Raw genomic sequence first — 13,331 nt, 5'->3', positions numbered from 1 at the left:
AGTAAGTAATTTGTTCTTAGGTGCTAAAAAGCATTTTGCCGCAGTTGAAAAATGCTCAACAGGCGGAGGAAAATGTGCCCAAAGATTCGAGTGATATAGTATTATCTGAAAAAACGAGGTAAATTTAATATTTTTCTTACTTCGAAATTATTTTATATTTAAATAATAATTATTGACTAATGTATTCATTAGATCCGAGACTACCTCTAACGAACATTCGACCGAATCGAATGAAGTTTCGACTCGTGAACCTCAGACAGCACCAAGTAATAAGAAAGTAGAACCAGAATCAAAGAAACCAACGCCAGAAACTAATAAGAAACGATATACCTACTCAGGACCTCCTATGATTAATTTAGGCAGTTGGTCCGAACGACCGAGTGTTAATGTCCAGATAAAGAAGGACACTGACTACAAATTTGGAGTCAAACAAACTAACAGCAGTACCATCGTCAATATTAATAGCTCTAAAGATGAAGTAGACTCCAATAATGTTGATAGTTCTACCAAAATACAGAAGAGTAAATTTGAATTTTTGGATAAAAAGGAGCCTAATGAGTTAACCAAGAAATTAATTAGTCATACAACAGCTACAGGATTCAAAAAGCCAGTACTGAATAAAGTTAACAGCTCAGAATCAAAAGTCACTAATGATAAACCAGTTGTAACAGGAGTTGAGCTGAAAAAGAGCTTCCTCGAAAATAAACAGGATGACAACATGATAGACACTACTCCAGTAAATTTCAAAGAATTAACGAAAGCATTTGGTCAAGATGTTTGCCTGCGACCAAAACCAAAAAGGTCCAGTACAATTCAACGTTCAGATTCTCAGTTGGAAAACGATTCTAATAAGCAGAATGGACATAGACAAGATCAGTGTTTAATAAATGGCTACCAAAATATTAAACCTAAGAGGTATTCTTCGATGGTGGGTATCCAGAATGAAGGTAACCTGACATTTAGAAACGGCCTAAGCATTAAAGGGAACCAGCCAATGCCTGTTGTTAAAGGGTTTAAGATTTCAAATACAAAGATTGGTGCAAGTCAAAGTTATGAGAATCAAACTAAAGAAGGCTTCAAGGAAGGAATGAAAGAAGATAATGTTAAAGGATCATCCAAGGATTCAAATGGTACACCAAGGCCTCCTACTATGCCCGTGATAACGGGTGTGACCTTGAAAAGTGCCAGACCTAAGTCCATGCCCATTCAAATTGACCAGCGAGACGTTTTGCTGGAATCGATTAGAAACTTCGGTGGTCGCGAGAATTTAAAAAGCGTAAGCATTTATTAGTCAGAAAATCCATTAAGAAGTAATGGAAATTGAATAATAGAGAAATACTCCCTGATAAGAAAATTATGATTCATAAAGTGTGGTAATAGTAAAGGAGAATTTTTCCTATAAATGGGAGGCATTGAATGTCGGGAACAATTTTCATAAGAAGAATTTTGAGTTAAATGTTTTATTAAAGGGCACGGAACTTAACGTTAAAATTGCCTAACATGAAAATTTATGGTTACAGGCTATGGAAAGATGTTAGCTGCCTTTCAGAAAGTAGGAAACGTTCTTGACGCGAGGATAAAATCGGAAAAAGACTGGCGACCGAGGATATATTGTTCTCGAAGAGATATTCTGGTGCTTTAAGTCGTACAGCCTTAGTGATAATACAACGTTTGGCAATTATCGACATAAAAGAAAGGGCAAGAAACTTATTTATGTATATTTTTTAATCACTATCGAAGGACCATTCACATCTGCCCCGTATTTTTGTCAGTTGTCAAACCTAACCTCTTCGAAATCATTCCATTGACGGTTTGCTGGCTAATAGTCTATAAAAAACAGCCACGTTAGTCGTCCACGTGTAAATACCGTGTGTAAAAAAGTCGAGACAACCAGGAAAAAGAGTTGTCAATAAAAAAGAAATCTGTCAATGATGTACATATCGTTTAGCTGTTTAAAGCGATAAGAGAAATATTGTATTTTCGTGTCCAAATAGTCAACGGGCCGAGTTAGGTCCGTTTCCGAAACATTGTTGCTCATTATATGATGCAGTCCACGCAATTCTTGTTAAGTTTTCTTTTTTTTTTTTTTCTTTTTTTCTTCTTTTATTAATTCAATCAGCCATTCAGTCCTAACCTAACCTAAGACGAGAAAAGAGGGAATCGAAGATAGGTTAGATCTGAACGGTTGAGTCAATGTTGACTAACATTTCCTATTCTTTACGATTAACATTAAGTTTCTATCACTGGGACCAAAGGTGACATCATTTATTTTACATATTGTACAACGAATTTAGATGCAACTAGGGTGTGTGTATAATTATGAAAGATAATCTTTTCTTTTCGTTTTTTGAGAGAGAAGGAGAGAGAAAAGCAATCTGGTCAGTCGCATAGGTTGAAAATCATGATAATGAGATATATTCATTAATTAGTATGCATTAACAGAGTTCAAAGTAAGTTTTAATATGTGTTAGTAGAAAACAACGAAATTGATTTAACAATCGATTTCCGTTTTTTTTCTTTTTTGCGTTTACATTTACTGTTAATTAAAAAGAAAAAGAAAATAAAAATTTATTTTTGATTATTAACAAGTTTCGATAATCATTCGGAGAAAGCATATTGTATTTGTTAATATGATATTGTCAATATTATTCTAAAAGAATCAATTAGAAGACTATTGTGTTTAAGTAGCAAATTTCAGTATGTATTTGTTTTATAGAGTATGATCATTCTGGAGAAATATTTTTATGGCAGGTGGCAATCACCATGGAAAGGTGTATTGTATACTGTAAATATCATATAATATGTTAATACTGTATTTAATATTATTTTTCCTTGCGTAAAAATATATTACGGCGACACTTCTATTTATATATGTTGTTATTTATAGTTCCATTAAAAATAAAAAAAACACTATTGATTTTTATTCAACGAATTGCTTCAGAGGCAACTCTGAATGAATAGAAACTGTAAAAATGATTATTTACACAAAACATTTTATTTGTTGAAAAAATACAACAGTACATATAATTAATTGGTCCACTTTCGTCCAGCAATTTTTATAACTGCACTTTATATAAAAATAGCACCTATCATGTTTTACATGTATCTGGCAACTCATATAAAATCAATTTCAAAAAATAATTTGCATCTTATTTTCAACGTTTAAGCCTTATAATATTTAAAATATTTAATGTACAAAACACCAATACCTAAAGAAGAAAATAGTTTTTATGCAACTTATCGACTAATATTATTTTTCTCTTTCTTAAATATTGTTACTGTCATGGAAGATATGTATTGCCACTGAAGAATCACAGATTCTAAGATTAATAACATGTTCAAATAACAACAGGTACTGCTTTTAAACTTTTGCAAACAATAGTTATAACTTATGCTCTTGGATATTACGGATATGATTAATCATTAGGTATGGGGGCATTGCAATTTCCATGCCATAATTTTGTTTCTGAATCACACTTTGAATATTCTCCAAATATATCTGCATATCCACGGTCCCTCCACCATGTACACAGCTGCCTGTTCCATCCACAATCAATGGTGTGAATCAATTCAGGTTTTTCCATTCCTAAGATAGTATAAAAATCCTGATCTCCTAAGTGACCCTAAGAAAACATGGAAAATGTAACAACTTTGCAATGATAGTGTTAATTGCTATTATTATCACTTAAATGACTTTCAACTTGACTTTATGGATCAATTATTGCTATATCCTTTACCTTAAAATGATATTTCTTTGTCATTGCATCAACACTTTCTCTTTTCACAATTGCATCATAAACAGAAGAATTCCTTAATTTGTCAAGGTTAAAGAGTACCACTCCACTGTTATATCCATGATAACCACCTAAACTCGCAGGTTCTCCAAATAATGTGTTAGGATGTTTGCTACGATACAAATACAAAACGTGTCTGTAAACTGGAGTGAGCTCTGGGGCCAGACCAAACAATGCTTGACTCCCAAAAGTGTTGAATTCTTCAAAAAGCTCCTTGATGTCTTTGCGGAATTTGGTGTCAACATCGAACATTGCTGCAACACTTTGTTCAGCTGGAGCTATTCGATGTAAACCTAAGGATAGGAAAAATAATGCATCTGAATAATAGGTTCCTGGTTTGCTGCTGAAGTATGGAGACATGACAGACACAATGTCTTCCAATTGCAATGCTAGTTTATGTACATCATAATATTGCACCTGAAACAAAGGAATAAACAAATTGTAAAATCTTGTAAGAAATATAATTTGAGAAGATCAAAATTCTAAACAAAATTCTTCTGTTTCACCTTCATAAATTTGCCTGTGGATGAGAGAATATTTGCCAAAACTTTCTCTGTAACATTTTTGCTATCATTATCAGTTATAACATGGAATGCAATGTTAACAGAGGATAGTTTGATTAAAGACTCTGCAAAGATCTCAAATTTTCGTCGCATTGGAGAGTTACTATCTACTTTGGTGAATATACACCAAACATTATAGTAATTTTTCTTATTTGGAAAAAACACTGTCGTCGTGATGGTATCTTCATGAATATTTGTCGACTCGGTGGTCGAAGCATTTTCTTGGTCTCTGTGCAGTATCCAACGTGTACCATTTGACGTCTGATAGCAGTAAAACAAAACAAGAATCACAACTAGGAGCGTCAAGTTGATGAGCACCTTGCGTAACAGGAGCATTTAATTACTCGATCATGTTCAAGTTCCCTTCGTACACTCCAAATGGCTACAGCTCAATATTAGAAAAAATTTATTAAAACTGTAGATGATGTATTTATACTTCAATAGGTTATGTTATTGAAGTTTGATAAAATGTTAGGTTATGTTTTGAAGTCTATCAAAATCATTTAATGGTGGTCATAATATAGAACACATAAGTAAACAAAAAAATATACGTTTAATATTTATTAAATTATGAATGGGTAATTAATATGCAGCAAAGAGATCACAAGTTATTTGGAGAAAATAAATACCGAATGCAATATTGCAATCAAAAACAATACACTTACTGATGCAGTTGTTTTATTATCTGCATCAAAAATATTGACCCTTTTCTTCTTTGCATTGCATAGTTCATGATACATTAACCCAAATCTTTGAAAGTCAAAAATAAGTATGTATTACACAATTATAGATCCAGTAAAATGTTACCTAATATTGTAAATATATCTGAGAAATAAAATTTTTGCAATATGTTTGTTAGAGTAAAATAAATGAATTCAAAGTTCAAATTTTTCCGCTACTCCAAGGTTATGGACATAACAGTTCCTGCAGTGATGGTTAGGTGGCGCTGAGAATACATTATGACGCTATATAAATTAATGCCTTATTTCAACACACTAATATTCAAAATGTTCTATTGAAAGCATCAATTTCGAAATAGTATCAATTTTACTGCAAAAGCTTATCAAAATATGAATTAGGGTGCAGTAGCTTCTTCCTTGAAGTACAATTTTTAAAGATATGTGTTACCAGATATTACAAAGGTATTCTAAATGATTAAAATATATGTATATAATACAAAATGAAACAAAAATTCAGTCTTTTATTTTTACCACAATGATTAATAATCTTCTTTACCCCGCTAATAATACAAAAACATTTAATTCTAGAATTATGTTTCAGTTTTTAGATTATGTTATTGGAACAAAAAAAAAAAAAAAGGTAGACTAGAAGAAATTTATGAAAGATTTATTCTTGAAAGAATTGATTGACAATAGAAGATAAATAGAGATTGGAAAATTTTCAAGGACACCAGTCTGACGAACTTGCGTTGACGAACCTGCGCCTTTTTATACGTATTATCTCCCATGCTGAAATGTGGACCAGCAGCCTACCTGTCCTGTGCAGAAGACCTCTCGCAGTATTGATCACTGCGGGAGGGAAAGGCACGTTGGGGGATAGTCGATGAACACGTGGCAGCAGTCGAACTTTCAAGCGAGGATTTTTACTCCTCACACATGCAAATAGATCGGAAAAAGTAAATAAAATAATGTTTATATGTATATATATATATACATACATATACGTATTGACGTTAAAACGAACAAGATTGTTAAAATGAATGAATTGTTAAATTAATGAATATTTGAAAATATTGACTTTATAATGAGTTGCTGGAGTATTGATCCAGCTTGGTTCAAATACAGATTTATCATTGAGCAGGTTTTGTATGATCTTGAACTTGTATTGATCTCTGAAATTAAAACTACATAATGTTCCTAATTAAATAAAAGCTAAGTTTAATTTTGTCAAGAGTAGTACATAATTAATTCTTAGTATCATTTATTTCCTTTACCAAAATATTCTTAGTATCATTAATTTTCTGTATTTGCTTTTATCAAACTATTGGTGATCCTAAATTTAAGTTCTGTTTCCAAACAGAAAGATATCAAAGAAGTTATGAACTAGTTAACCAGTTAACAAACGCTACCTTTTCAGGTATCCTCCGTTCCGTACCCTTTAAATCCAAAGCATATTTTGTACCCAGAGTCGGTTGATCGTGGTAGCAATGGGAAGACGTTATCGAAGGAGGCGGTCGAAGAGGGTGAGTTATGAAGTAGCGGTACAGAAGGGAGAGACGAGGAGAATGCAATCAGAGGGGTTGATAATACGAGCAAACCGATAGGAACCGACCCAAGAGCAGCGTAATGGTGTTGGTATATAAGGCACGAGCAGCGAACGTCTGCTCCTGACAGCCCATTACCACTGTACAAACGCTAGCACAGAGCTTTGGGAGGATGGCGAAGCTTCTCCTCCCTCCCAACGTCCCGTCCCTTTCTGCGTCTGTTTCCCTCCTCCAGCTTCCCGTCGCTCTTCCACCGCTTATACGACTTGCTCGTCCTGGGGGAAGATGCTGGAAACTGCCGAAGAACCAGCGGAACTTCCGCTATGATTTCGTCGAACACGAAAACTGCTGTCTCTTGTATGAGAATAGGATGTTGTTTGGAGGTTCTAGAATGTTTAAGAAGTTTTGGGTAGAAAATGATAGTTTATATTGAATTTGAGGTTGAAATTGGCTTTTGAAAGCTTTAAGTTTGATATTTTGGACATTAAGGGAATAGAAGGTTAATTTTAATAAAATTCGTTAAGAGGTTAAGAGTACAGAGTTAATATTAACAATATTTTGGGAAGTTAAGGGAATAAAGAGTTAATTTTTAGAAGTAATCTAGTAGTAATAATCTTGTAATTTGTAATCTTTTTATTTTAAAAATTGTCATAAAGAAAGGATTCTCTTTATTTATTTCTTTATTTATATCTGTTGTTCATTTAACTTATGTAAATTCTTATATTAACAAAAATTGCGAAATTGATTAATCAGATAATATAATAATTTACATAAAGTTAAATAAACTTGTAAGAAATAACAATGAATGTACAACTTTAAATTAAATTTTGAAACCGGTAATTTGACCGGGCTAGGAAGGTTAGTGTTAATTGATACCTACTTGTTAAATATAAGGTTTGTTGTTTTATGACGACCATTTATAGTTTTATACAAGCTTTAGACATCATAGCAAAGTATAGGTCTAATTCTTGAAGAAAGTTAGCCTTCCCCTAAAAATGATTATATCTAAAAGATCCTTTAAATTCAATATTTGCTATTCCTTAATCTTATTACGTTTCCACCACAAACGTTCAAAAGCTCCAATCTCCAACTTTCCCTGCTGATTTACTCTAATTTGCCATTCTCAAATACTAGAAAACAATCAATTAAACCAAATATTCCGCTTCCTAGCCTAACTTTTATCTTTTTGCAGGAACCAAAAAGAGGTTATGTCACGCGAAGCGACGTGTAATCCGACGAAAGGCAGGCAGATCTTCGTCTAGAAAGAAAGCAGAACGTGTAAGAAAGGGAAAATCCGTGCGGAATCAATTCGCCCCGTGTATCCCGATGCAGGGAGGGTGACTGGTGGTTTTTCAAGGGTGGCGTTCGGGCCACGCCTGCCGGCTAAGCCACGCCCGTTCACGAACCTATCCCCGGAGGCTGTGTCGAGGACCGAAGGGCTAATAATTCACGTCACGAGCACACCCCACCATAAAGAGTCAGCCACAGCCGTGGCGCGTCGTATATTCGGTATTAGCGTGCCGTATGAACGTTATCCAGCTCCAGTTACTGTTAATTACCGATCATCTTCCGTAATTAATTGCCTCCTCGATCGATGGAATCTCTTGGCCGTCGACACTGTTGGTTGCTAGATATCGATCCCGTGTCCCCAGTCTGCGCAAATCATTTTCGCTAGGTTAGGTTATGGAGTACTCTTGGAAGGTTATAGAATATTGTTGCAGAGCACTATTGATATTGTAATAGAGGTATTTTTTGATATAGTTTGGTGGATTTTGAAAGGTTTATAGTTGAAGATGTTGAAATTGAGAAGGATGGTGAGAGGATATTGAGTTTTGTCATTTTTGAGGGTTACGTGTATAAGTATCCAGGTTGAAGAACCATACCAATATAAATTTTAGCTTTTAATTAGAATTTTGGAATGTTAAGGTAGTATATATTGAGATAGCGGGGTATCCTGCTTAGTTTAATGGATTTTGATGGTAAAACAGAAGATTGATAAGGATATATTAAGTTGTGCAGATTCTTAGAAAAGATGGGTATGCATGTTCAGATTGAAGAAATTCAAGAATATAAATAATGTTAAAAAATTGGAAGATTATGTAATATGGTTTATACAGTAAAGAATATTTTAACTTAATATTACTAGAGACGTTATGAAAAATGACTGAAACAAAAGTAAGTAATAAATGAAAAGTATGGATAGAATTATTTGCACAATGAAATAAAAATACCACGATAGAAATAAATTGGTAAAATATAGAAATTGTTGAATTAAATACTCGTTTCCATTGTGCGTGAATGTGTTCTGGTCCAGCGGCGGTGTTTTAATTCTGAAAATCGATATCATCTTTTGTCATTTATTATCTCGCCAGGGAACAAGATCGCAACGATACAGGCTGGAGTGAGGTAATTAACTGGTCTGACAATTATGTAACATATTGACTCGTTTACATCCGGACGTATTTCATCGTTATTTGATAATCCATCGTCATCATGAAGATGATTGTTTTTGATGTGATTGCGAGTCGAACCTTCAAGCATAATTCAGGCTTTTGTAATTTTGCAATTTTCATTTTTTAGTGACAAAATTTCACGTCGTATTATGAAAAATAATTTTAAAGAAAGTTTATAGCAAATTATTTGAACAGTTAAAATTTCAAGTATATATTACTTTATATTAACATCTAATATAGAAAATAACACACAAAGTCGTAAATTAATTTTGTGTACTATATATTCAATTAAGTTTGTATGTTAAAAATTTTATTAGTTTATTAATATAGAATATTATCTACGATAATATTAAAATACTGTTACAAACATTCTTACAATATTATAATTTTTTAATTTCATCGTCATTTTCATTAAATCAATTTCAAATCAATGAAACTGCACAATGATAATAGAACTCACTATAATACCGTAACTACGAACAAGACCGTGCAATCTATATTAGAACAACATCCAAATAAGTTCTCCTAACAACCAAACACATCAATCTCCAAATCTCGAATTTCAACATCGCTCCAAGAAATACATCAAATTTGGTGTTCAATCAAAATGAAGGTAAAATTCTCAAGAGTTTCAATGAAGCAAACAAATCGGTTGAAAATCGGTTACAGGAGGTAAATTCACTGAAAGGAATCGACTTTGTCGCCGTTGCGGTGGTCGACGGTGTGCCCCTAAAATTAGCCACAGTGACATATTGAAGAGTGCAGCGAAGCGGGCGGGTCACAGTGCCCCATGAGCCGCTTCCCCCGTCTGCTATTAAGCACAAAAGCGGTGCTCTGGGAAAATCAACTGACGCGTAACTAAACGGTGTATCATTAATTCCGACGTGTATGTTTATATCGACAGCGTTAAGCAGCATTTGCACGGCCAATTTTCCATGACGATCATAGTACCACTACAATCTTCTGTTTTTTTATACATCATCTTTACTTTCTACGTCACAAAAAGTTCTTTAAAATGATCGAGAAATTCTCAATAAAGACGTATCAAACAATCATCTCACAAAAGTAGCAAAAAATTAATAAAGCAATCGATAACAACCAGAAACGTTAATATTCTCTTCGTACCTTTTACGTTTCCTGTCTCATACCTATTCAACACTCACAGAATGAAATTCATGTCATTCGTTTCCTCTTTTTTACCTACACGCACTCTAGTTAAATTGAATCGAACTAACTCTGTCTCTGTTCCCTGTATTCGTTTCGTCTTGACGCCGTCTTTCACATTCTGTCTTCACTGACACCGAAACCGGAGTTCTTCCTTTTTCCGCAACACTCTGTCGCGACGAACGGATACCTTTCGTGCCAATCAAAGGCCCTCCATCGCCGAAGGTGAACGCCGATAACCGGTGCTGAGAAATCGACGTTTCCGCTCGACAGCTTCAACGCGTGCGAACCATCGCACGGATTGGTGAATTCCCAGAGGTGAAAAAGCAACGACAGAGCTTCAATACTGTGGAGTCATAGTCAATTTCTCGTGTTTCTGTTTTAAGTTTCTGTTTTAATATACACCTCGATGATGGTTTCATGCGGAGAACTGAAGGAATTGTTTGTTAAGATTGATTTGACAATGAGTAGAGAAATGTAGAGTCCGATGAGAATTCTGATTATAAGTGTTAGAGAAATTGAGGTGAAAAGTAGTTTGGCAACGTTTCAATCACAGATAGGATAAATTTGGGAAATAGGAATTGTTCGAAATTTAAGGTTGGAAGGTTTAACTAAGATTAGAAATTGAATCATATTTAATTGGAAGTTAGGTTAAATTAAGTTAGATTAAGTTACTAATCTTTAGCAAAATTGTGTCTTAATAAGAATTTAACGTTGTATAATAGTATTTATTATTAAGTCAGAAATCTTAACTTGAAACTAATATAGGTTATGGAAAATAGAATTTAATGGAAATTTAAAGTTAAAAGAAATTTAGGGAAGCTTTAAGCTTAAAAATTCTTGATAGTACTTAATTGTAAATAATAGAAAGTAGAGCTTGATAAGAATTTAAGGTTATAAAGAAATTCGACGAAGTCCAAGATTAAAAGTCTTTTTCTTAGCTAGGTTAGAAACTTATTTCAGATTATGGAAGGTAAAACTTATTGGAATTGAATATTCAAGCGTAAAAGGAACAAAATCGAGTTTGACCTACACCAGAAAAATTGATGCCTATCAAAACTCCAGTTTATAATATTAAATAAATTAAAAATACTTAAGATTGAAATCAAAATAAAAAAAAAGAGTTCCAAATTATCACAGATTAGTTTTAAAGTACACACTTCTTATCAAAACCTTAGTAACAGGACGAAAAAGATGAAAGATAAAGCGGAGTCGAAACGCGTTAACCATTTAATTTTCCTGGTACCTTTGATCCTTCCAATGAAGGGCAGCTCAAGAACCGCACGCTTCATTGTGTCCTAGACCGTCACTACGGTGGTCCTTGGTCGAAGCAAACAGGCTTTGGGCCACCAAGCCTATTTGGTACACGTGTCCTAGCACGTTGAATCTCGACGATCCTCCCCCTTGTTGGGTCGAAGAAGAGACCGAACTTGTGACAAAAGATCGGCACGCTTCGGCACGTGGCTGTCAGTGGGACAACTTCAGGGCACCAGTAAGTGCCAACGAGTAGAGGGGTCGCGAAGCTCCTCTCACTGGATCCTCTGTTTCCTCCATTTTTTCTTTTTCCTCTATTACCTTTTTGCTAGGCTAACTTAAATGACTGAGTGGCTAAGGTAAGAACAGGTTCTCTTTAGATCAGGTACTGTTGGTAATGTGAAGATAAGTATGAAAGAGTTCGGGCTAGGTTTGTTTAATATTAAGTAGTACATGGAAATGTTATTGTAAGGTTAATCGCGAATTTGGTATTCTTAGGATTCAGGTTATAATTAGGTTACAGCCATACTAGACTCTAGATTATAAGTAAGTTGTAGCTGATGTTGTAGTGATTTTATAGTTGGGATTTGAGTCAATCAGCTAAATTAGAAATAATTACAAGGTAATTTTGTAGCCATTCATATAGTAATTAAGTTTTAATCACAGTACAGTGGGTTTTCGGTTATAAATAAGTTGTGGATAATTAGTTCCTGTGTATAGCCAATTCATAGTGATTTTCAAATTATAAATAACTATTTCCTAATTTATATTTAAGAATCATAATTTATATGTAAGCGATGAATTAAAAAAAAGTTATAATTAACCTATAAATTAACCTATAATGTGAATTCTTCTTGCGCAAATCTCTCAAAACAATTTTTCTTTTTTATTTTTTTTTTCCATATTTTCGACGTCCCTCTTTTTATCTTTCTGGTAATTTTTCTTCTTTCTGCTGGCAATTGTCTCTGATATACCCCTGTACTCTCTCTCTCTCTCTCTCTCTCTCTCTCTCTCTCTCTGACTCCTTCTCCCTCTCCATTCTGGTCTCTTTTCAACGTCAGACCGTCGATTGGCCGCAATTCAGTGTCGCGTCGTTGCACACAGTTTGGCGGCGGTGAATGTCAATTGCATTGCTCCGCATATTTCATTTCAGGCTGCTCCACGATCTATCACTGTTTTCAAGGGATCCTAATGATAATCTTGAGAGGAAGAAAAGAGAACCAAGTGCCAGAAGTGTGTAGATTGGTTACATTATGGGAACTATTGACGATAACTTATTTTTATAGAAACTAAACTAAAAAATATGATATTTTAATTATTTTATAAATATTCTTTTAATTGTGTTTATAGTATTCTTCAGATCAATTATATCGTGGAGACTAGCGATAGTGCCTTTTTATAACAGTCAAGATTAAATATAAATTCTTAATTGTTTTGTTATTTCTTTAATGTCAAGTATGGTATGCTTAATGTATATTGATATTTTTGAAAAATATATTTAAGAATGTTCAAATTCATGTTTAAGAATGTTTTATTCTTAATTATTGAAGGTTTTTAGTTTGGACGCATAAAAATTAGAAGAAATAATTATTAAAATAAAAAAAGTAGTATATTAGAACTGCAGTATATATATATATATATATCTATATCCTTTCTTCATTTTGTATTACAACAAAATAGTAAAAATTCATGTTAATATGGAAGAGTATGTTATTATTATATAAGTCTAACTTCATCCCCAGAATAACTGAAGTTGAGACAGCATCCGTCGGATCCGCAAGATTCCTCCATCAAATAGTTTCTCCCAATCCTGAACAGGTCTTCGTATCAAAGAGGGGTTGGAACTTTTCAAAAAAAGTTTCCAGACAAGATGCCTCAA

The 13,331-nt window shown here is 33.7% G+C and overlaps 2 protein-coding genes and 1 long non-coding RNA gene across 8 annotated transcripts in view; 1 reads left to right on the top strand and 2 right to left on the bottom strand.

Annotated features, from left to right (window-relative positions):
- Positions 1-2,864, top strand: part of LOC132914717 (protein cordon-bleu) — a 95,975-nt gene extending 93,111 nt beyond the window's left edge. For all 6 annotated transcript variants that reach the window (XM_060974054.1, XM_060974053.1, XM_060974058.1 and 3 more), the window contains 3 exons: positions 21-118; positions 193-1,276; positions 1,521-2,864. In XM_060974054.1, coding sequence (XP_060830037.1) covers positions 21-118; positions 193-1,276; positions 1,521-1,538 — 1,200 coding nt within the window. In that variant the 3' untranslated portion in view covers positions 1,539-2,864. The remainder of the gene's footprint in view (positions 1-20; positions 119-192; positions 1,277-1,520) is intronic.
- A 109-nt stretch (positions 2,865-2,973) lies between these two features.
- On the bottom strand, positions 2,974-4,926 carry LOC132914728 (xyloside xylosyltransferase 1). Its single transcript, XM_060974076.1, has 3 exons — positions 4,301-4,926; positions 3,738-4,211; positions 2,974-3,623 (listed from the first exon to the last, which is right to left on the bottom strand). The coding sequence occupies exons 1-3, from the start codon at positions 4,691-4,693 to the stop codon at positions 3,417-3,419; spliced, it is 1,074 nt and encodes a 357-aa protein (XP_060830059.1). The 5' UTR covers positions 4,694-4,926; the 3' UTR covers positions 2,974-3,416.
- A 4,016-nt stretch (positions 4,927-8,942) lies between these two features.
- On the bottom strand, positions 8,943-11,860 carry LOC132914551 (uncharacterized). Its single transcript, XR_009659616.1, has 3 exons — positions 11,445-11,860; positions 10,183-10,628; positions 8,943-10,090 (listed from the first exon to the last, which is right to left on the bottom strand). It is a non-coding gene; the product is annotated as an uncharacterized LOC132914551 (long non-coding RNA).
- Between the last annotated feature and the right edge of the window lie 1,471 nt (positions 11,861-13,331).

The sequence above is a fragment of the Bombus pascuorum genome, chromosome 15 (genome assembly GCF_905332965.1).
Source record: "Bombus pascuorum chromosome 15, iyBomPasc1.1, whole genome shotgun sequence".
NCBI classification, from domain to species: Eukaryota; Metazoa; Arthropoda; class Insecta; order Hymenoptera; family Apidae; genus Bombus; species Bombus pascuorum.
This window is presented reverse-complemented; position numbering and strand designations above follow the sequence as displayed.